At 44.8% G+C, this 21,682-nt stretch overlaps 1 protein-coding gene across 2 annotated transcripts in view; it reads left to right on the forward strand.

Annotated features, from left to right (window-relative positions):
• Positions 1-21,682, forward strand: part of ITIH6 (inter-alpha-trypsin inhibitor heavy chain family member 6) — a 297,725-nt gene that overhangs the window by 203,794 nt on the left and 72,249 nt on the right. For both annotated transcript variants that reach the window (XM_063936359.1, XM_063936360.1), the window contains 6 exons: positions 5,132-5,242; positions 8,863-9,110; positions 9,302-9,471; positions 9,551-9,667; positions 10,957-11,128; positions 13,249-14,739. In XM_063936359.1, the coding sequence (XP_063792429.1) occupies positions 5,132-5,242; positions 8,863-9,110; positions 9,302-9,471; positions 9,551-9,667; positions 10,957-11,128; positions 13,249-14,739 (2,309 nt within the window). The remainder of the gene's footprint in view (positions 1-5,131; positions 5,243-8,862; positions 9,111-9,301; positions 9,472-9,550; positions 9,668-10,956; positions 11,129-13,248; positions 14,740-21,682) is intronic.

Raw genomic sequence — 21,682 nt, forward strand, 5'->3', positions numbered from 1 at the left:
TCCCTGTGTACTTTCTGGAGGCAATTGCTGGTGAATGTCTCCACGGAGGAATTGATTATAATTCATTTTGATGAACATCATCTTCTCCACATTTTCTGGAAGTAACCTCGTACGCCGATTGCTGACAAGGTGAGCGGCTGCACTAAACACTCTTTCGGAGTACACACTGGAGGGAGGGCAACTTAGGTAGAATAAAGCCAGTTTGTGCAAGGGCCTCCAAATTGCCTCTTTTTCCTGCCAGTATACGTACGGACTGTCTGACGTGCCTACTTGGATGCGGTCACTCATATAATCCTCCACCATTCTTTCAATGGTGACAGAATCATATGCAGTGACAGTAGACGACATGTCAGTAATCGTTGCCAGGTCCTTCAGTCCGGACCAGATGTCAGCACTCGCTCCAGACCTCCCTGCATCACCGCCAGCGGGTGGGCTCGGAATTCTTAGCCTTTTCCTCGCACCCCCAGTTGCGGGAGAATGTGAAGGAGGAGCTGTTGACGGGTCACGTTCCGCTTGACTTGACAATTTTCTCACCAGCAGGTCTTTGAACCTCTGCAGACTTGTGTCTGCCGGAAAGAGAGATACAATGTAGGTTTTAAATCTAGGATCGAGCACGGTGGCCAAAATGTAGTGCTCTGATTTCAACAGATTGACCACCCGTGAATCCTGGTTGAGCGAATTAAGGGCTCCATCCACAAGTCCCACATGCCTAGCGGAATCGCTCTGTTTTAGCTCCTCCTTCAATCTCTCCAGCTTCTTCTGCAAAAGCCTGATGAGGGGAATGACCTGACTCAGGCTGGCAGTGTCTGAACTGACTTCACGTGTGGCAAGTTCAAAGGGTTGCAGAACCTTGCACAACGTTGAAATCATTCTCCACTGCGCTTGAGTCAGGTGCATTCCCCCTCCTTTGCCTATATCGTGGGCAGATGTATAGGCTTGAATGGCCTTTTGCTGCTCCTCCATCCTCTGAAGCATATAGAGGGTTGAATTCCACCTCGTTACCACCTCTTGCTTCAGATGATGGCAGGGCAGGTTCAGGACTGTTTGCTGGTGCTCCAGTCTTCGGTACGCGGTGGCTGAATGCCGAAAGTGGCCCGCAATTCTTCGGGCCACCGACAGCATCTCTTGCACACCCCTCTCGTTTTTTAAATAATTCTGCACCACCAAATTCAATGTATGTGCAAAACATGGGACGTGCTGGAATTTGCCCACATGTAATGCACGCACAATATTGGTGGCGTTGTCCGATGTCACAAATCCCCAGGAGAGTCCAATTGGGGTAAGCCATTCTGCGATGATGTTCCTCAGTTTCCGTAAGAGGTTGTCAGCTGTGTGCCTCTTATGGAAAGCGGTGATACAAAGCGTAGCCTGCCTAGGAACGAGTTGGCGTTTGCGAGATGCTGCTACTGGTGCCGCCGCTGCTGTTCTTGCTGCGGGAGGCAATACATCTACCCAGTGGGCTGTCACAGTCATATAGTCCTGAGTCTGCCCTGCTCCACTTGTCCACATGTCCGTGGTTAAGTGGACTTTGGGTACAACTGCATTTTTTAGGACACTGGTGACTCTTTTTCTGACGTCTGTGTACATTTTCGGTATCGCCTGCCTAGAGAAATGGAACCTAGATGGTATTTGGTACCGGGGACACAGTACCTCAAACAAGTCTCTAGTTCCCTGTGAATTAATGGTGGATACCGGAACCACGTTTCTCACCACCCAGGCTGACAAGACCTGAGTTATCCGCTTTGCAGCAGGATGACTGCTGTGATATTTCATCTTCCTCGCAAAGGACTGTTGGACAGTCAATTGCTTACTGGAAGTAGTACAAGTAGTCTTCCGACTTCCCCTCTGGGATGACGATCGACTCCCAGCAGCAACAACAGCAGCGCCAGCAGCAGTAGGCGTTACACTTAAGGATGCATCGGAGGAATCCCAGGCAGGAGAGGACTCGTCAGACTTGCCAGTGACATGGCCTGCAGGACCAATCGATTACCTGTGTAAGGTGGAAATTGACACTGAGGGAGTTGGTGGTGTGGTTTGCAGGAGCTTGGTTACAAGAGGAAGGGATTTAGTGGTCAGTGGACTGCTTCCGCTGTCATCCAAAGTTTTTGAACTTGTCACTGACTTCTGATGAATGCGGACCAGGTGACGTATAAGGGAGGATGTTCCTAGGTGGTTAACGTCCTTACCCCTACTTATTACAGCTTGACAAAGGCAACACACGGCTTGACACCTGTTGTCCGCATTTGTGTTGAAATAATTCCACACCGAAGAGGTGATTTTTTTTGTATTTTGACCAGGCATGTCAATGGCCATATTCGTCCCACGGACAACAGGTGTCTCCCCGGGTGCCTGACTTAAACAAACCACCTCACCATCAGAGTCCTCCTTGTCAATTTCCTCCCCAGCGCCAGCAACACCCATATCCTCATCCTGGTGTACTTCAACAGTGACATCTTCAATTTGACTATCAGGAACTGGACTGCGGGTACTCCTTCCAGCACTTGCAGGGGGCGTGCAAATGGTGGAAGGCGCAAGCTCTTCCCGTCCAGTGTTGGGAAGGTCAGGCATCGCAACCGACACAATTGGACTCTCCTTGGGGATTTGTGATTTTGAAGAACGCACAGTTCTTTGCTGTGCTTTTGCCAGCTTAAGTCTTTTCATTTTTCTAGCGAGAGGATGAGTGCTTCCATCCTCATGTGAACCTGAACCACTAGCCATGAACATAGGCCAGGGCCTCAGCCGTTCCTTGCCATTCCGTGTCGTAAATGGCATATTGGCAAGTTTACGCTTCTCATCAGACGCTTTCAATTTTGATTTTTGGGTCATTTTACTGAACTTTTGTTTTTTGGATTTTACATGCTCTCTACTATGACATTGGGCATCGGCCTTGGTAGACGACGTTGATGGCATTTCATCGTCTCGGCCATGACTAGTGGCAGCAGCTTCAGCACGAGGTGGAAGTGGATCTTGATCTTTCCCTATTTTAACCTCCACATTTTTGTTCTCCATTTTTTAATGTGTGGAATTATATGCCAGTATCAATAGCAATGGCCTACTACTATATATACTGCGCACAACTGAAATGCACCACAGGTATGGATGGGTAGTATACTTGACGACACAGAGGTAGGTAGAGCAGTGGCCTTCCGTACCGTACTGCTATATATACTGGTGGTCACTGTCAGCAAACTGCAAAACTAAAATGCACCACAGGTATAGAATCTAGATGGATAGTATACTTGACGACACAGAGGTAGGTAGAGCAGTGGCCTTCCGTACCGTACTGCTATATATATTGGTGGTCACTGTCAGCAAAACTGTGCACTGTACTCCTCCTATATCATACTGCTGGTCCCTAGTCCCCACAATAAAGCAGTGTGAGCACAGATATATGCAGCACACTGAGCACAGATATGGAGTGTTTTTCAGGCAGACAACGTATACTGGTGGTCACTGTCAGCAAAACTCTGCACTGTACTCCTCCTATATAATACTGCTGGTCCCCAGTCCCCACAATTAAGCAGTGTGAGCACAGATATATGCAGCACACTGAGCACAGATATGGAGTGTTTTTCAGGCAGACAACGTATACTGGTGGTCACTGTCAGCAAAACTCTGCACTGTACTCCTCCTATATAATACAGCTGCTCCCCAGTCCCCACAATTAAGCAGTGTGAGCACAGATATATGCAGCACACTGAGCACAGATATGGAGTGTTTTTCAGGCAGACAACGTATACTGGTGGTCACTGTCAGTAAAACTCTGCACTGTACTCCTCCTATATAATACAGCTGCTCCCCAGTCCCCACAATTAAGCAGTGTGAGCACAGATATATGCAGCACACTGAGCACAGATATGGAGTGTTTTTCAGGCAGACAACGTATACTGGTGGTCACTGTCAGCAAAACTCTGCACTGTACTCCTCCTATATAATACAGCTGCTCCCCATTCCCCACAATTAAGCAATAAGCACAAATATTTGCATCAACATTAATAAACGGAGAGGACGCCAGCCACGTCCTCTCCCTAACATTTCCAATGCACGAGTGAAAATGGCGGCGACGCGCAGCTGCTTATATAGAATCCGAATCTCGCGAGAATCCGACAGCGGGATGATGACGTTCGGGCGCGCTCGGGTTAACCGAGCCATACGGGATAATCCGAGTTTGCCTCGGACCCGTGTAAAATGGGTGAAGTTCAGGGGGGTTCGGTTTCCGAGGAACCGAACCCGCTCATCACTAATTTGGGTGTGGTGTGTTCAATCTGCAGTCTAAATTGCAGAGTAAAAATAAACCCACCCAAATCTAACTCTCTCTGCACATGTTATATCTGTCTCCCCTGCAGTGCACATGGTTTTGCCCAACTGCTAACAAAGTTCCTTCTGCGATCAACTCAGAATCACCCCTATCTATCTATCTATCTATCTATCTATCTATCTATCTATCTATCTATCTATCTATCTATCTATCTATCTAATCCAGGCATTCCCAACCTCGGTCCTCAAGGCACACTAACAGTCCTGGTTTTAGTGATATCCAGGCTTGAACACAGGGGACTTAATTAGTACCTCAGTTATTTTGATTTAACCATCTGTGCTGAAGCCTGGATATCACTAAAACCTGCACTGTTGGTGTGCCTTGAGGACCGCGGTTGGGAGTGCCTGATCTATCTATCTATCTATCTATCTATCTATCTATCTATCTATCTATCTATCTATCTATCTATCTATCTATCTATCTATCTAGTATGTCCAGGATCTGTACTAGGTTCTTCGAACGCTCCCCCAGACTCCCACACTTGCTCAGAGCAGGAGATTGTTGATTGCATTTGGAAACCCCCATCTACAATTCCTACATTTGCCCTTGCCCAATGCCCAATAAAAACTGTCAAATACAAAGAAAAACACAGTTGCGAGGAAAAGACAATTATCCAGAAATGATTGTGATTAGCAAATTACTTAAATGAAACAAATGCAAAGTACATATATACTGAGATGTTACTTTCCATAATGTACTGTAAATGTTGAGCATCCAGTGTCGTACACAAAGCAAGGACTCCATACAAGTTGCGTTATATATTGTTGTTCAGATGTCTAGTTTTTATGAATTCACAGAAATGTGTTTCTACAGCACAGTTAACGGTAACACGCATGTTGCTGAGGTAAAGGAGAAGCACCAAGCAAAGAAGATGTATGAGGATGCAAGACGACAGGGGAAGACCGCAGCTCATGTTGGGACCAGGTAAGAACACAAATAGCCCCTTCAGTGACCCCTTGGTGTCACATTAATACCAGGATAAAATTACTTATTTTTTGGAAACTTTAATAATATTTGAAAATGTTTCAAAGCAAATCTGCCATTTACACTCACCTGCGTATTAAATAAATATATGAGCAGACACCATATAACTAAACATATTTCATATTTAGGGCAAAATTCAATTAACCGCATGTTACTTACCTTCCAACTAGCTGATTTCTGCTCCTTGCCTCTGGAGGTCCGAGCAGAATTTAGCTACCATAATGGGCTGATAAATGCGCGTCATTTTATGGCCAGATATGAATATTCATTTGTCCCGTGACATCCTCAAACTGCCAGCTTTCAGCACATTGGTTCTGAATGATCACATGAGATCAGTGCCACAGGAAGTACTGCCCACACTGACAACTAATTTACATAAGACTGTAAAGGAAAACAGGTTTGATTCCACACTGGTTATCAATAATTTGGAAATAATTAGTATGAACCAACATTTGTAAAATAATGAGGTATAAATCCCTACATTTCCACTGTTGGTGATGCACCAATAAGTCAGTAATTGCTTACTGTGTACAAATATCAAAGAAAAAAAGAAAGAAGACTCCTTTTTTGGCGCACTCTTAGAAAGGACAATATAGTATGTCTAGTTGAAGATAATTAAAACTTAACTTTTACTTGTTACTCTAAAATAATGTCTCCTAAGAACAAATAGAATGAATAAAATAAATCAATATGGACATCGCCCATTCTCAAGACATTAATTTATTCTGTGTGGCTTCTATTCTTGTGATACAGGGCCCTATAATTGCTCACGTGCCTCATAAAAAAAAATTCTGGCAAAGTTCAGAGTGCAGTCATCCTTTCCAATAATAGAGATGCCACCAAGCAAACCAATGATGATGATAAAATGCTTTAAAATACTTGTGTACCGTGCAAGCCAAGATGAGCCTGGACTATTTCTGTTGTGGCAACAGGTCTGGAAAGCTCTGAACTAACATGGCTAATTGTTGTTCAGAGCCTAAGACAATTACAACACTTATCTCCACGTTAAGGAGCTAGCTTCTCAAGCCTAAGAACATTTCTGAGGTGTTTCTTAAAAACTATGAAAACCTTTACTCTGCACCAGTTGGTGATACTACCTGAGGTTTTAGTTATCGCCATAAGGAGAGACTTTCTAAGCTTAACGACTTGGACAGGGAACTCCTCATGAACCCCACTACATATTTTTAGGTTCAAGCTCTCATAAAAACCTCCCAATATGGTAAAGTCTCTGGGCCCAATCGTTTACATGCCAAGTATTCTAATCTTCTTTCCCCTCATCTGGTGTCACGCCTTACCACTCTGTTTAACCCCATGATAACTGGGCACCAAGTGCTTACTTGGTTTAGCTCTTTCTGGATTGTAGTTCTCCCAGATCTGACTCTGTGGAAATCCCGACCCCCATTTCCTTGCTCAATCAAGACCTGAACATATTTTCTAAGCACCTACAGTTTTTTCTCCCCACCTTACTGCACACAGCACAAACTCATAAATTAAAGGGCAGCATTTGGTACACAATGCAAGGATGTTGATAACAGCCATGACCAAGATGCATTACACTGTGACAGACGTAACATTGTGGTAATCTTGCAAAATCAGAAATTTGGATGTGATTTCATTCACATTTTTTAGGTATTATACAATTCACCAACAGCTGTTTTAACTATCAACAGTATTAATAACCATACCTTTAGCCTATCCCATGGCAGGAAGCAAGGATTTCCACTATAGCCCTAAACTGAGGTATTCAGGAGGGCCCCTGTGATCTTCAAGTCTCTGCTTTCATTGAGGACTTCTTGTTAGATTTCAGGAACCTCCATACTCCCACACCCTTAGTTTTGCAGAAAATATAAGATTTCCTTTCTGTGGCAGGTTTCCTTATAAACATTTCCCAAACAGAAGCTTTGGCATTCTTACCAGAAGTAAAACGGAGTTGGAAGTCTAATTTTCCATTTTGGAGGATCAACCCATCTTTGAAATATTTATGACTGAACTTCCCTCCTCACGTCTACTTATTGTATGCTAGCAATTATCCAGCCCTGATCCATTAGATCCTGGGATTTCAAACCTAAGCTAATCTTGCGTTGTCTTATTTAGGCCGCTGTCATTTAATAAAAAAAATGAGTTTCCCCGCCTTTTGCATCCTATTCAAATGTTGCCCCTTCTCACATCTAGATAGGATCTGAAGATCTTGAATAAACCATTAACCTGGAATAATAAATGCCACAGGATTTTTTTATTTAAAGTTCAGCAGGATCCAGCTTTAGATTGGGTCAACATACTGTGTATCAAGACTTATGCCTTGGTCACTGATGTTAGATATACTGTGGACTAGGTAGGAAGTCTATATATTTTCCCAATTTTAATGTGGAACAAGCTTTTTGCTCGCATACTCATTTGGGGTCTTTGCCTCACATGCACCCAACTTTCCATGGGTATTAAAGACAACCTCTCATTAAATACGTCCTGCAGGGAACGCCGTGAGACTCAAGTCTACGACTGTCCATATCTATATCCATATTTATGCATTTTTTAATAACCTTGGCTTCTATTGTGGGAACTGCTCTCGCTTGCTGAGTATCTGGCACCTCCATGGGCTCAAGAACATTTTCCAATTTCAAGACATGGTATGCTTTAGTCCCTTTTCCTTACCCAGCAAAGAGACAATTTTCCCCATATGACTATTCCAATATTTCCTTATTACAGGCTTGTAGCTAAGTTTTTAAATTGGCCTGAGATTTGCTTGTCACGGATCAACTGAGTGCCATGGATGGTGCGATGCGTCTTTGCTCTACTGAGGCCCTTTCCATCTCTCAAGTGTTTTTTTCTCACTCAAGGAACCTTGTGACTTGACATCGGAAGTTCCTAGCCTAGACCTATCCTGAAGGCATGTACTCCTAAGTTGATGTTTCTCATAGGTAACTCTAGTGACTCTAATTGCTACAAATGTCACCGTCCTAAGGCAGAATTTTATCATTGCATACAGTCTTGACTAATCTTGTCCAAGAGTTTCAGAGCTTTTGGATGAAAGTGCTAAGCATTGGAACACATGTTCTCAAGATCACATTTACTGTTACCCCAAAAAAGGCTCTTATCTTTGGTTTGTCTACATGCAATAAATTGTTACAAACCAAAGCAATGGCTACGGCTAACAGAACAATACTCTCAGTGAATCTCTAGAAGAGGAGCCCAGGAAAGGGGCGGGGGGGAAGTGGGCACTAATTACCAAGGCCCAGGCTCTTGTTAGAGGGGACTGGCGGAGGCAACGGTCTAACGCCCCCCCCCCCCCCCCAACTCACCGGTCAGCCACAGCAGCGGCTATCCTCAGCCCAGTAAACATTGTCGCTTGCTGACTGCTGTGGATCTCCTATGTATGTCTGCCCAAATAAGATATGTTTTTTTGTTTTGTTTTTAAATTAAGGGCGTGGTGATGACCCAGCCAGCCAGAGCTTTAAAATGTCTCCATAATATGTGGATGATGGGTGCACTTTAATTTAGAACATGCAATATATCCGTTTGTGACAGAAATAAAATATATAGTAATTGGGTTTCCATCACCACAGGGACAGAGAGACAGAGAAGTTCCGTATGTCTATGAATGTGGAGGCTGGTGGGGAGATCACCTTCACCCTGACCTATGAGGAACTGCTGAGAAGACACCTGGGGAAATATGAGCAAGCTGTCAGTGTGCGACCGGGGCAGATAGTCCAAAACCTCACCGTGCAGGTGACAATCTCTGAAAGGACAGGGATAGACTATGTTCGAGTTCTACCTCTACGTGCCAGCCGTCTGATCACCAACAATGTGCGAGGTATGTTCCAACCACTAGCATAGATGGCTAGATGCTGTTAATTTGGCTGGAAGTCGCTATACAATATAATTTGCAGTCATCTTTGGGTCAATTATATCTGGATGGCTGTTACATTTCCTATAATTTTTCCTTCTTATGCTTTGGCCTGATCTCTACAACATGGCAGAAGTACTTATCTATTTGTTCTACAGGCGAGACGGCAATGCCTCCATCCACAGAGATAGAAAAGAGTTCTAACTGCGCACGGGTCACTTTCCGACCAACACCTAAGGAGCAGGCTGCCCATTCCAACGCTGGCATCACTGCAGATTTTGTTGTCCAGTACGACGTGACCGTGAAAGATCTTGCAGGGGATGTTCAGGTAAATCTTCAGATTTCATTTGCCATGCTAGTTCAAAGTTACACACCTCAAATATCATCTCTCCATCTCTTTCATCCAGATATACAATGGATATTTTGTTCACTACTTCGCCCCACGAGGGCTACCAACTATTCAGAAGAACGTCATCTTCGTCATCGATGTCAGTGGGTCAATGTTTGGCACCAAAATTAAACAGGTTAGTGGTCACGGGTTTCACCATGTTGAAGATGTTGCAACAACGTTATCCTATAGAAAACCTTAGAGAGCTAGGAAAATGCTGCAGATATCCAATCACTGCGAGGGGTTTCTTATTGGCGAGTAAGAATGTGATGTCATGTCATGAGCTGCTGGTCTACATTTGGTTTATAAATGACTTCAATTTCATTTTTCTTTCCAAAGATATAGGGAACATTGTGCTACTGCTCCAAAACACTACATTAGTTTAAATGTCACTGATCGTCACTATTGTGAATAGATGATACATTTTTTTTTACATTGATGGCCTTTAATTATGTTTGAACACCATTGGTGCTCTCCAGCCGGGCCCCTCCAGCAGCACGGGCCCTGGTAATTAGTACCCCCACCCCCCCTTTTGGCGCCACTGTGTACATACATAACATGGCAAATACGTCAGCCTATAAGTTACTACACAAAATCAGAGGAGGCTATAATGAGTATATTTTGGGCGGGGGGTTACACTGGGCTTAGGACTGGTGACCTACTGTCTCATTAAACATCAGTTTCAATGCATTGTAAACATTATTGCGTTTGATACATGATGATAACGATGAATATTTGAGAGATGCTCAGTGAAGACCCCTGTGCAAGTCAACAGATGCCACCTACAGTGTCCAGAAGCACAGATGCTCCTGACTTGCAGTGTGAAATCTAGAGTGCACAGGGGGCATTTGAACCAATAGGTACCATGTCCAATAACAAGCTTTTACAAACTGTGAACTGCAGCCTTCACAACTTAAAGACGCTTTGCAAGTATGTGGGTCCTTTGAGAAAAAACAGGTGCAGAAGGCCATTATAAAATAGCATGTTACTCAATTAGATTCTGCAAAGACAGTTCATGCTGTGGAATAAACCATCCAAGTAACCGCTTGACAAACAACCCTACATCACAATAAAACACTAATTCCGCCCTACATGAAAATATTACTATTGGATAGAATTAGGTCACATAGGGGTGCATTTAATCAGCGGTAAGGTTGTGCAATGTATGACTGCGTGCTTTATCAGCTATTACAGTACATAAACACCCACTTATCTCTGATCGCACTGGGGCACTGACTGCTAAAGAATTGCTAGGCTGCTTTCCCGTGTATGGCTCCGCCCACAAAATGGTTGCCTCCAGTGTAGTAACAAGTGCACTTTAAATAAAAGATATGGATATTATATACAGACGCCGTGTTTAATTGTGCAGTAAGTCTACACTCACAGTAGTACACATGACATTATTTCCATTCTCTGCCGATTCAGACCAAGAGTGCAATGCACGTCATCTTGAATGACCTCCACCGAGATGACTCCTTCAATATAATCACCTTCTCGGATGTGGTACAAGTGTGGAAGCCTGGCTTCTCCATCCAAGCCACAGTACAGAACATCAAGAGTGCAAAGGACTATGTGAATAAAATTGAAGCTGATGGATGTAAGTGTGACTTCTAAGATTTATTTAATAGCGTATCTTTAGAAATGATCTGATGGAAAACTGGGGTTATATACTCTGTGCAGACATTGGGCCTAATGCAGATCTGATCGCTGCTGTGAGTTTTAACACAGCAACCGATCAGGTCTGAACTGCGCATGCACCAGCTCCGCAGTGCACCGGCGGCATGCCAGACAGCCGATGGCCATCTCAGCCCTGCGATTGCCTCTGCCTGATGGACAGGCAGAGGCGTTCGCTGGGTGGGAGGGGGCGGACTGGCGGTGTCTGGCCGCCATTTTAGGGGCACGGTCCGGGCAACGCAGGCGTGCCCAGACTGTGCGGGGGGCGGGCAGCGGCAGCTGCATGACGTCACACGCAGCAGCTGCGACCCGGACAGCGATAGGTAGCTCCTTACCAGCGCACAGGAGCTGCGCTGGTAGGGAGCTACTCTTTAGGTATAAAAGCATCGCCGCCGGCGGGAGGGGCAGCGGGGGTGTAGGGCCTGACATGCGGGGTGGACAAGCCCTGTGCTGGGCATCCCCCCGCATGTCTGAGTAACTGATGATAGCTACGATCGGGTCTGAATTAGGCCCATAGCGAAAACATTTAGGGGTAAGTTTACTGAGAAGGGAGTTTTTTTTTTAGAACTGGCGATGTTGCTAATAGCAACCAATCAGAGTCTACTTAACATTTATCTAGCTGCTTCTGATTGGTTGCTATGGGAAACATCACCAGTTCTAAAAACTCCCACCTTAGTAAATTTACCCTGTAGTGTGCTATTGTAAGTTTCTGTCTCCAGTTTAATTTAATTAATTCCTATTTTATTTTATTTAGTGTTATTAACAATTGTTTGCTTAACTTTCAGTAATGGTCAGCTTCAGCAGCTTTTCAGCTACTGGCTGCAAATCATCTTTAGACCTGGGGGGATAGTTAATAAAAGTTGATTTTGGTCGATGTTTGGACGATATTTGGTCGATTTTTGATTGATTTTGCGTTTAAAGGTCTAAATCACACATTTACCAGAGATTATTTTTGACATTGTTTACTAAATGAAATACAGCAACCAAACATAGACCCAGATCGATTTTTAGTAAATATATCCCTAAATCCCACATTTACTAAAAGATGATTTTTACATAATTTTTTTTTAAACGATGTAAAAAATCATCTGTTAGTAAATGTGCGATTCAGGGGCAGATGTATTAACCTGGAGAAGGCATAAGGAAGTGATAAACCAGTGATATGTGCAAGGTGATAAACGCACCAGCCAATCAGGTCCTAACTGTTAATTTACATATTGGAACTGATTGGCTGGTGCCTTTATCACCTTGCACATGCCACTGGTTTATCACTTCCTTATGCCTTCTCCAGGTTAATACATCTGCCCCTTAAACCCTAAAACCCAGAATCAATCAAAAATCAACCCAACATCGAAAAAATAAATAAATAAATAAATAAAATAAAATCGTTTAACATCGACCCAAATCGACTTACATTAAACATACCCGCTGATGTCTGGATGCAGGTGGTTGCCATGCATTAGTGTTTAATACACAGACTGCAAGATGAGCATCAAGACATCATTGCTGAGTCCTGGGAAGCAAGTGTTGAGCAAATGAATCAAGGGTCTCTTTTACCGTTGCGTACATCTGTATTTAATTATTTGTCCAACAGTTTACTTTGAGTCTAACTTTAAATGACCCATTAAATTACTCAAGGCTCTGGAATACAGGCTGGGACATCCTTATACATAGAACAATGGCGTCTTGCAACTCAGTCTACTGTCTGTCTGGTTGCTTTGCAGGCTCCTGTATGCAACCCTCTGAGACTGGATGACAGGACATAAGACTCACTCTAGGAGGCATCTGAAATCAAGACCTAGTAAATTCTCTTTCACTCATACATTACACATAGTAATAACATGTTTATTTGGTAATTTCTGCAGCAGGGTACATAGGATTTCCACAGCGAAACCTCGGGGCGTGTAGTGGAAGGAAAAAATAAAATAAAATAATTAAAAAACACAACGCTTGCTCTGCATTTGTATCAGAAAGCCTATTGACTACTTTACAGGAATGGGCTATCCATAGAATGAGGAACTAATGCAGCGCATTTCTTTTCAGGGACCGATATTAATGCCGCAATCCTGGCTGCAGCTTCGATCTTCAACCAGACATCAGCCAAATTGGAGAAAGGTGGTATGAAACAGAAGATCCCTTTAATCATATTCTTAACTGATGGAGAAGCCACCTCAGGGGTCACTTCTTCTATTCGCATCCTGGAAAATGCACAGAAGGCGCTGAAAGGCACGGTCTCCCTCTTTTGCCTAGCCTTTGGTGAAGATGCTGACTACAACCTCATGCGCCGGCTGTCCCTGGAAAACCGTGGCATAGCACGGCGCATCTACGAATATTCCGACGCCACACTACAACTAAAGGGATTTTATGATGAGATTGCCAGTCCTCTCCTCTTCGATATTGAGCTGGCTTACCATGGAGAAGCAGTTCAAAATGTGACACAGACCCTTTTCCCCAATTTTTTTGAGGGGTCAGAGTTGGTGGTTACCGGAAAGTTAAAGTCGGGCACAAAGAACCTTCAGGTTAGAATGACTGCTCATGACCAGAAAGAGAAGCTAAGTCTAGAAAATGATATCTCCTTGGAGGATAATGCCACGCAATCTGGCTTTGGATGTTCGGGCAACGTGGATGAAATCCAGTGGTTTGTCCAGAGGCTTTGGGCTTATTTCACCATTCAGGATTTGTTACAGGCAAGGATCAAAGCCAATGACACCATAGCTAGAAAGATTCTTACCGAGAAGGCTACCAATTTATCCCTTAAGTATAACTTTGTGACGCCTGTTACTTCCTTGATTGTAGTTAAACCTGATGACCCGGATGACCCAAAAACTACCACCGTCACTTCAGTGCCTAGTACTACAACTCTTCCTGCAGCTGTACCTTCCTATACTACAGTAAATTTTACTACCGCTGTTCTGATCCCCAAGTCCACTTCACCAGCCCGACCTAAAAGGCCGACCACTAAAACGCCCAAACTTCCAGCGACGACCAAGATAAGCACAATGAGACCAACAACTAATATTATAGGAACCAGGGGCCAACCGAATGCCACTCCGGGAATGCTCACAACTAATGCCATGGAGAAGATTACAACTATGGCTCCAGTAGCCAGATCATTCCCAACGACCCATTCAAGTCTCCGACACAAATCCCCTTTATCCCCCACCAGCACATTTCACCTAAGCAGCTTTGTACCAACAGGAACAATATCCAGCACAGAAAAACCTACTACCACATTCTTAAGTTTTGAAGGTCCATCCAGCTCTGTGGCTCCAGGCAGAATGTCTACAGTTCCAGCGGCAGAAACTGTGCAGGAGATCTCTACCGCATCTTTTGCCACCACAATTAATCCTGATGACCCGGAGGGTGATGAAATGCAAGGGTCGAATCCCACTACAGTACCTGTGAACCCCACTTCCCTGAGACTTCTTATTCTCTCCCATGATGCAGAGCTTCTACCTGGCACATACACGTATCCAACATATGTCGAGTCGCTGAACCCTCCCCCAGTTTACAGCTATTTTGAAGAAATTGCAGGTACGTTGGATATAAAATTAAGCTTATGAAAATTAAGGTTATGGTTTATTCTTATGTTTATGCTGAATAAAGCAAGATCACTCCATTCAATGATTCTTTATAAAAAGAATTAAAAAAGTAAATTTTTGGGTAAAGCCTAGTCAGCATCTTTCTACTTTTTTCTGCATATTTGTACAGTTTAGATGGCACTTTAGGAGTCTATCAATGTATTATATTACTGTAATAAAACTTTTGCAGCACCCCTTGTGTTAAAATTAGGGATGCCCCAATTCCATATTTTGTGTTTGATCAAATACTTAAGTCTATTAGAAAGGATTCTCTTTAAAAACAAACTGCTACTAACCCCTAATTTGCAGTTATTTTTAGTTATTTAACTTTTTTAATGACCTAATTAAAAGGACACATTTGCATACTGTAATAGGGTCAGGGAAACATGTACCATCTCCTTGGTTTGTTTTATTGTGCAGAAAACAATAGAAATAAACACAGGATCATTCCTAAAGGTGGGTACACACTAGTAGATATATCTGCAGATCAATTGATCTGCAGATATATCTATGTACGGATCGGGCAGTGTGCTGTGCATACACACTGCCCAATCCGTCGGGGGACTGACGTCATGAACTGGGCGGGCGTGTGTACCTGTCACCTGTCAATCATCGCCGGCCGCCGCAGCATGTGTACGGGCGGTCGGACGACCACCCCGTACACACACAGCGACGCGCCAATATATCGTTAGATATATTGGCCGTCGGCTGTGCTGCGCAGCCGACGCGATACGTCTGTGAACGACGGAGTTCACAGACGTATCGCCTGTACATACTGGCCGACGGTCCCGCGATGTATCGGCCGTTCAAGAGAACGGCAGATATATCGACCAGTGTGTACGGGCCTTAACTCACTAACAAAAATACAAGAAGGTTTTTACTAGAGATGAGCGGGTTCGGTTTCTCTGAATCCGAACCCGCCCGAACTTCATGTTTTTTTACACGGGTCCGAGCGACTCGGATCTTCCCGCCTTGCTCGGTTAACCCGAGCGCGCCCGAACGTCATCATCACGCTGTCGGATTCTCGCGAGGCTCGGATTCTATCGCGAGACTCGGATTCTATATAAGGAGCCGCGCGTCGCGGCCATTTTCACACGTGCATTGAGATTGATAGGGAGAGGACGTGGCTGGCGTCCTCTCCGTTTAGAAATTAAAATAGATAGGAGAGTGAGAGTGAGACACTTCATTTACTTACTGGAGCTTAGGAGGAGTTATACTAGTGACTGATGACCAGTGACCTGACCACCAGTGCAGTTTTATAATTTATTATTATTTAATAATCCGTTCTGTTCTTGTTCTCTGCCTGAAAAAAACGATACACAGTGACTCAGTCACACTCACATACCATATCTGTGCTCAGCCCAGTGTGCTGCATCATCTATGTATAATATCTGACTGTGCTCACACAGCTTAATTGTGGGGGAGACTGGGGAGCAGTTATAGGTTATAGCAGGAGCCAGGAGTACATATTAAACAGTGCACACTTTTGCTGCCAGAGTGCCACTGCCAGTGTGACTGACCACTGACCACCAGTATAGTATATTGTGATTGAATGTCTGCCTGAAAAAGTACACTCGTCGTGTGACTTGTGTGGTGTTTTTTTATTCTATAAAAATTAAAAAACTCATTCTGCTGACAGACAGTGTCCACTCCAGCAGGTCCGTCATTATATAATATATACCTGTCCGGCTGCAGTAGTGATATATATATATTTTTTATATCATTATTTATCATCCAGTCTATACTAGCAGCAGACACAGTACGGTAGTTCACGGCTGTAGCTACCTCTGTGTCGGCACTCGGCAGTCCATCCATAATTGTATACCACCTACCCGTGGTTTTTTTTTTCTTTCTTCTTTATACATACTACATCTCATTATCATCCAGTCTATATTAGCAGCAGACACAGTACAGTACGGTAGTCCACGGCTGTAGCTACCTCTGTGTCGGCACTCGGCAGTCCATCCATAATTGTATACCACCTACCCGTGGGTTTTTTTTTCTTTCTTCTTTATACATACTACATCTCATTATAATCCAGTCTATATTAGCAGCAGACACAGTACGGTAGTCCACGGCTGTAGCTACCTCTGTGTCGGCACTCGGTAGTCCATCCATAATTGTATACCACCTACCTGTGGTTTTTTTTTTCTTTCTTCTTTATACATACATACTACATCTCATTATCATCCAGTCTATATTAGCAGCAGACACAGTACAGTACGGTAGTCCACGGCTGTAGCTACCTCTGTGTCGGCACTCGGCAGTCCATCCATAATTGTATACCACCTACCCGTGGTTTTTTTTTTCCTTTCTTCTTTATACATACTACATCTCATTATCATCCAGTCTATATTAGCAGCAGACACAGTACAGTACGGTAGTCCACGGCTGTAGCTACCTCTGTGTCGGCACTCGGCAGTCCATCCATAATTGTATACCACCTACCCGTGGTTTTTCTTTCTTTCTTCTTTATACATACTACATCTCATTATCAACCAGTCTATATTAGCAGCAGACACAGTACAGTACGGTAGTCCACGGCTGTAGCTACCTCTGTGTCGGCACTCAGCAGTCCATCCATAATTGTATACCACCTACCCGTGGTTTTTTTTTTCTTTCTTCTTTATACATACTACATCTCATTATCATCCAGTCTATATTAGCAGCAGACACAGTACAGTACGGTAGTCCACGGCTGTAGCTACCTCTGTGTCGGCACTCGGCAGTCCATCCATAATTGTATACCACCTACCCGTGGTTTTTTTTTCTTTCTTCTTTATACATACTACATCTCATTATCAACCAGTCTATATTAGCAGCAGACACAGTACAGTACGGTAGTCCACGGCTGTAGCTACCTCTGTGTCGGCACTCGGCAGTCCATCCATAATTGTATACCACCTACCCGTGGTTTTTTTTTTCTTTCTTCTTTATACATACTACATCTCATTATCATCCAGTCTATATTAGCAGCAGACACAGTACAGTACGGTAGTCCACGGCTGTAGCTACCTCTGTGTCGGCACTCGGCAGTCCATCCATAATTGTATACCACCTACCCGTGGTTTTTTTTTTCTTTCTTCTTTATACATACTACATCTCATTATCATCCAGTCTATATTAGCAGCAGACACAGTACAGTACGGTAGTCCACGGCTGTAGCTACCTCTGTGTCGGCACTCGGCAGTCCATCCATAATTGTATACCACCTACCCGTGGTTTTTTTTTTCTTTCTTCTTTATACATACTACATCTCATTATCAACCAGTCTATATTAGCAGCAGACACAGTACAGTACGGTAGTCCACGGCTGTAGCTACCTCTGTGTCGGCACTCGGCAGTCCATCCATAAGTATACTAGTATCCATCCATCTCCATTGTTTACCTGAGGTGCCTTTTAGTTGTGCCTATTAAAATATGGAGAACAAAAATGTTGAGGTTCCAAAATTAGGGAAAGATCAAGATCCACTTCCACCTCGTGCTGAAGCTGCTGCCACTAGTCATGGCCGAGACGATGAAATGCCAGCAACGTCGTCTGCCAAGGCCGATGCCCAATGTCATAGTACAGAGCATGTCAAATCCAAAACACCAAATATCAGTAAAAAAAGGACTCCAAAACCTAAAATAAAATTGTCGGAGGAGAAGCGTAAACTTGCCAATATGCCATTTACCACACGGAGTGGCAAGGAATGGCTGAGGCCCTGGCCTATGTTCATGGCTAGTGGTTCAGCTTCACATGAGGATGGAAGCACTCAGCCTCTCGCTAGAAAACTGAAAAGACTCAAGCTGGCAAAAGCACCGCAAAGAACTGTGCGTTCTTCGAAATCCCAAATCCACAAGGAGAGTCCAATTGTGTCGGTTGCGATGCCTGACCTTCCCAACACTGGACGTGAAGAGCATGCGCCTTCCACCATTTGCACGCCCCCTGCAAGTGCTGGAAGGAGCACCCGCAGTCCAGTTCCTGATAGTCAGATTGAAGATGTCAGTGTTGAAGTACACCAGGATGAGGAGGATATGGGTGTTGCTGGCGCTGGGAAGGAAATTGACCAGGAGGATTCTGATGGTGAGGTGGTTTGTTTAAGTCAGGCACCCGGGGAGACACCTGTTGTCCGTGAGAGGAATATGGCCGTTGACATGCCTGGTGAAAATACCAAAAAAATCAGCTCTTCAGTGTGGAGGTATTTCAACAGAAAAGCGGACAACAGGTGTCAAGCCGTGTGTTGCCTTTGTCAAGCTGTAATAAGTAGGGGTAAGGACGTTAACCACCTCGGAACATCCTCCCTTATACGTCACCTGCAGCGCATTCATAATAAGTCAGTGACAAGTTCAAAAACTTTGGGCGACAGCGGAAGCAGTCTACTGACCAGTAAATCCCTTCCTCTTGTAACCAAGCTCACGCAAACCACCCCACCAACTCCCTCAGTGTCAATTTCCTCCTTCCCCAGGAATGCCAATAGTCCTGCAGGCCATGTCACTGGCAATTCTGACGAGTCCTCTCCTGCCTGGGATTCCTCCGATGCATCCTTGCGTGTAACGCCTACTGCTGCTGGCGCTGCTGTTGTTGCTGCTGGGAGTCGATGGTCATCCCAGAGGGGAAGTCGTAAGCCCACTTGTACTACTTCCAGTAAGCAATTGACTGTCCAACAGTCCTTTGCGAGGAAGATGAAATATCACAGCAGTCATCCTGCTGCAAAGCGGATAACTGAGGCCTTGACAACTATGTTGGTGTTAGACGTGCGTCCGGTATCCGCCGTTAGTTCACAGGGAACTAGACAATTTATTGAGGCAGTGTGCCCCCGTTAGCAAATACCATCTAGGTTCCACTTCTCTAGGCAGGCGATACCGAGAATGTACACGGACGTCAGAAAAAGACTCACCAGTGTCCTAAAAAATGCAGTTGTACCCAATGTCCACTTAACCACGGACATGTGGACAAGTGGAGCAGGGCAGGGTCAGGACTATATGACTGTGACAGCCCACTGGGTAGATGTATGGACTCCCGCCGCAAGAACAGCAGCGGCGGCACCAGTAGCAGCATCTCGCAAACGCCAACTCTTTCCTAGGCAGGCTACGCTTTGTATCACCGCTTTCCAGAATACGCACACAGCTGAAAACCTCTTACGGCAACTGAGGAAGATCATCGCGGAATGGCTTACCCCAATTGGACTCTCCTGTGGATTTGTGGCATCGGACAACGCCAGCAATATTGTGTGTGCATTAAATATGGGCAAATTCCAGCACGTCCCATGTTTTGCACATACCTTGAATTTGGTGGTGCAGAATTTTTAAAAAAAACGACAGGGGCGTGCAAGAGATGCTGTCGGTGGCCAGAAGAATTGCGGGACACTTTCGGCGTACAGGCACCACGTACAGAAGACTGGAGCACCACCAAAAACTACTGAACCTGCCCTGCCATCATCTGAAGCAAGAAGTGGTAACGAGGTGGAATTCAACCCTCTATATGCTTCAGAGGTTGGAGGAGCAGCAAAAGGCCATTCAAGCCTATACAATTGAGCACGATATAGGAGGTGGAATGCACCTGTCTCAAGTGCAGTGGAGAATGATTTCAACGTTGTGCAAGGTTCTGATGCCCTTTGAACTTGCCACACATGAAGTCAGTTCAGACACTGCCAGCCTGAGTCAGGTCATTCCCCTCATCAGGCTTTTGCAGAAGAAGCTGGAGACATTGAAGGAGGAGCTAACACGGAGCGATTCCGCTAGGCATGTGGGACTTGTGGATGGAGCCCTTAATTCGCTTAACAAGGATTCACGGGTGGTCAATCTGTTGAAATCAGAGCACTACATTTTGGCCACCGTGCTCGATCCTAGATTTAAAGCCTACCTTGGATCTCTCTTTCCGGCAGACACAAGTCTGCTGGGGTTGAAAGACCTGCTGGTGAGAAAATTGTCAAGTCAAGCGGAACGCGACCTGTCAACATCTCCTCCTTCACATTCTCCCGCAACTGGGGGTGCGAGGAAAAGGCACAGAATTCCGAGCCCACCCGCTGGCGGTGATGCAGGGCAGTCTGGAGCGACTGCTGATGCTGACATCTGGTCCGGACTGAAGGACCTGACAACGATTACGGACATGTCGTCTACTGTCACTGCATATGATTCTCTCACCATTGAAAGAATGGTGGAGGATTATATGAGTGACCGCATCCAAGTAGGCACGTCACACAGTCCGTATTTATACTGGCAGGAAAAAGAGGCAATTTGGAGGCCCTTGCACAAACTGGCTTTATTCTACCTAAGTTGCCCTCCCACAAGTGTGTACTCCGAAAGAGTGTTTAGTGCCGCCGCTCACCTTGTCAGCAATCGGCGTACGAGGTTACATCCAGAAAATGTGGAGAAGATGATGTTCATTAAAATGAATTATAATCAATTCCTCCGTGGAGACATTGACCAGCAGCAATTGCCTCCACAAAGTACACAGGGAGCTGAGATGGTGGATTCCAGTGGGGACGAATTGATAATCTGTGAGGAGGGGGATGTACACGGTGATATATCGGAGGATGATGATGAGGTGGACATCTTGCCTCTGTAGAGCCAGTTTGTGCAAGGAGAGATTAATTGCTTCTTTTTTGGTGGGGGTCCAAACCAACCCGTCATTTCAGTCACAGTCGTGTGGCAGACCCTGTCACTGAAATGATGGGTTGGTTAAAGTGTGCATGTCCTGTTTATACAACATAAGGGTGGGTGGGAGGGCCCAAGGACAATTCCATCTTGCACCTCTTTTTTCTTTAATTTTTCTTTGCGTCATGTGCTGTTTGGGGAGGGTTTTTTGGAAGGGACATCCTGCGTGACACTGCAGTGCCACTCCTAGATGGGCCCGGTGTTTGTGTCGGCCACTAGGGTCGCTTATCTTACTCACACAGCTACCTCATTGCGCC

This window comes from Pseudophryne corroboree, chromosome 8, assembly GCF_028390025.1.
Source record: "Pseudophryne corroboree isolate aPseCor3 chromosome 8, aPseCor3.hap2, whole genome shotgun sequence".
Taxonomy (NCBI): Eukaryota; Metazoa; Chordata; class Amphibia; order Anura; family Myobatrachidae; genus Pseudophryne; species Pseudophryne corroboree.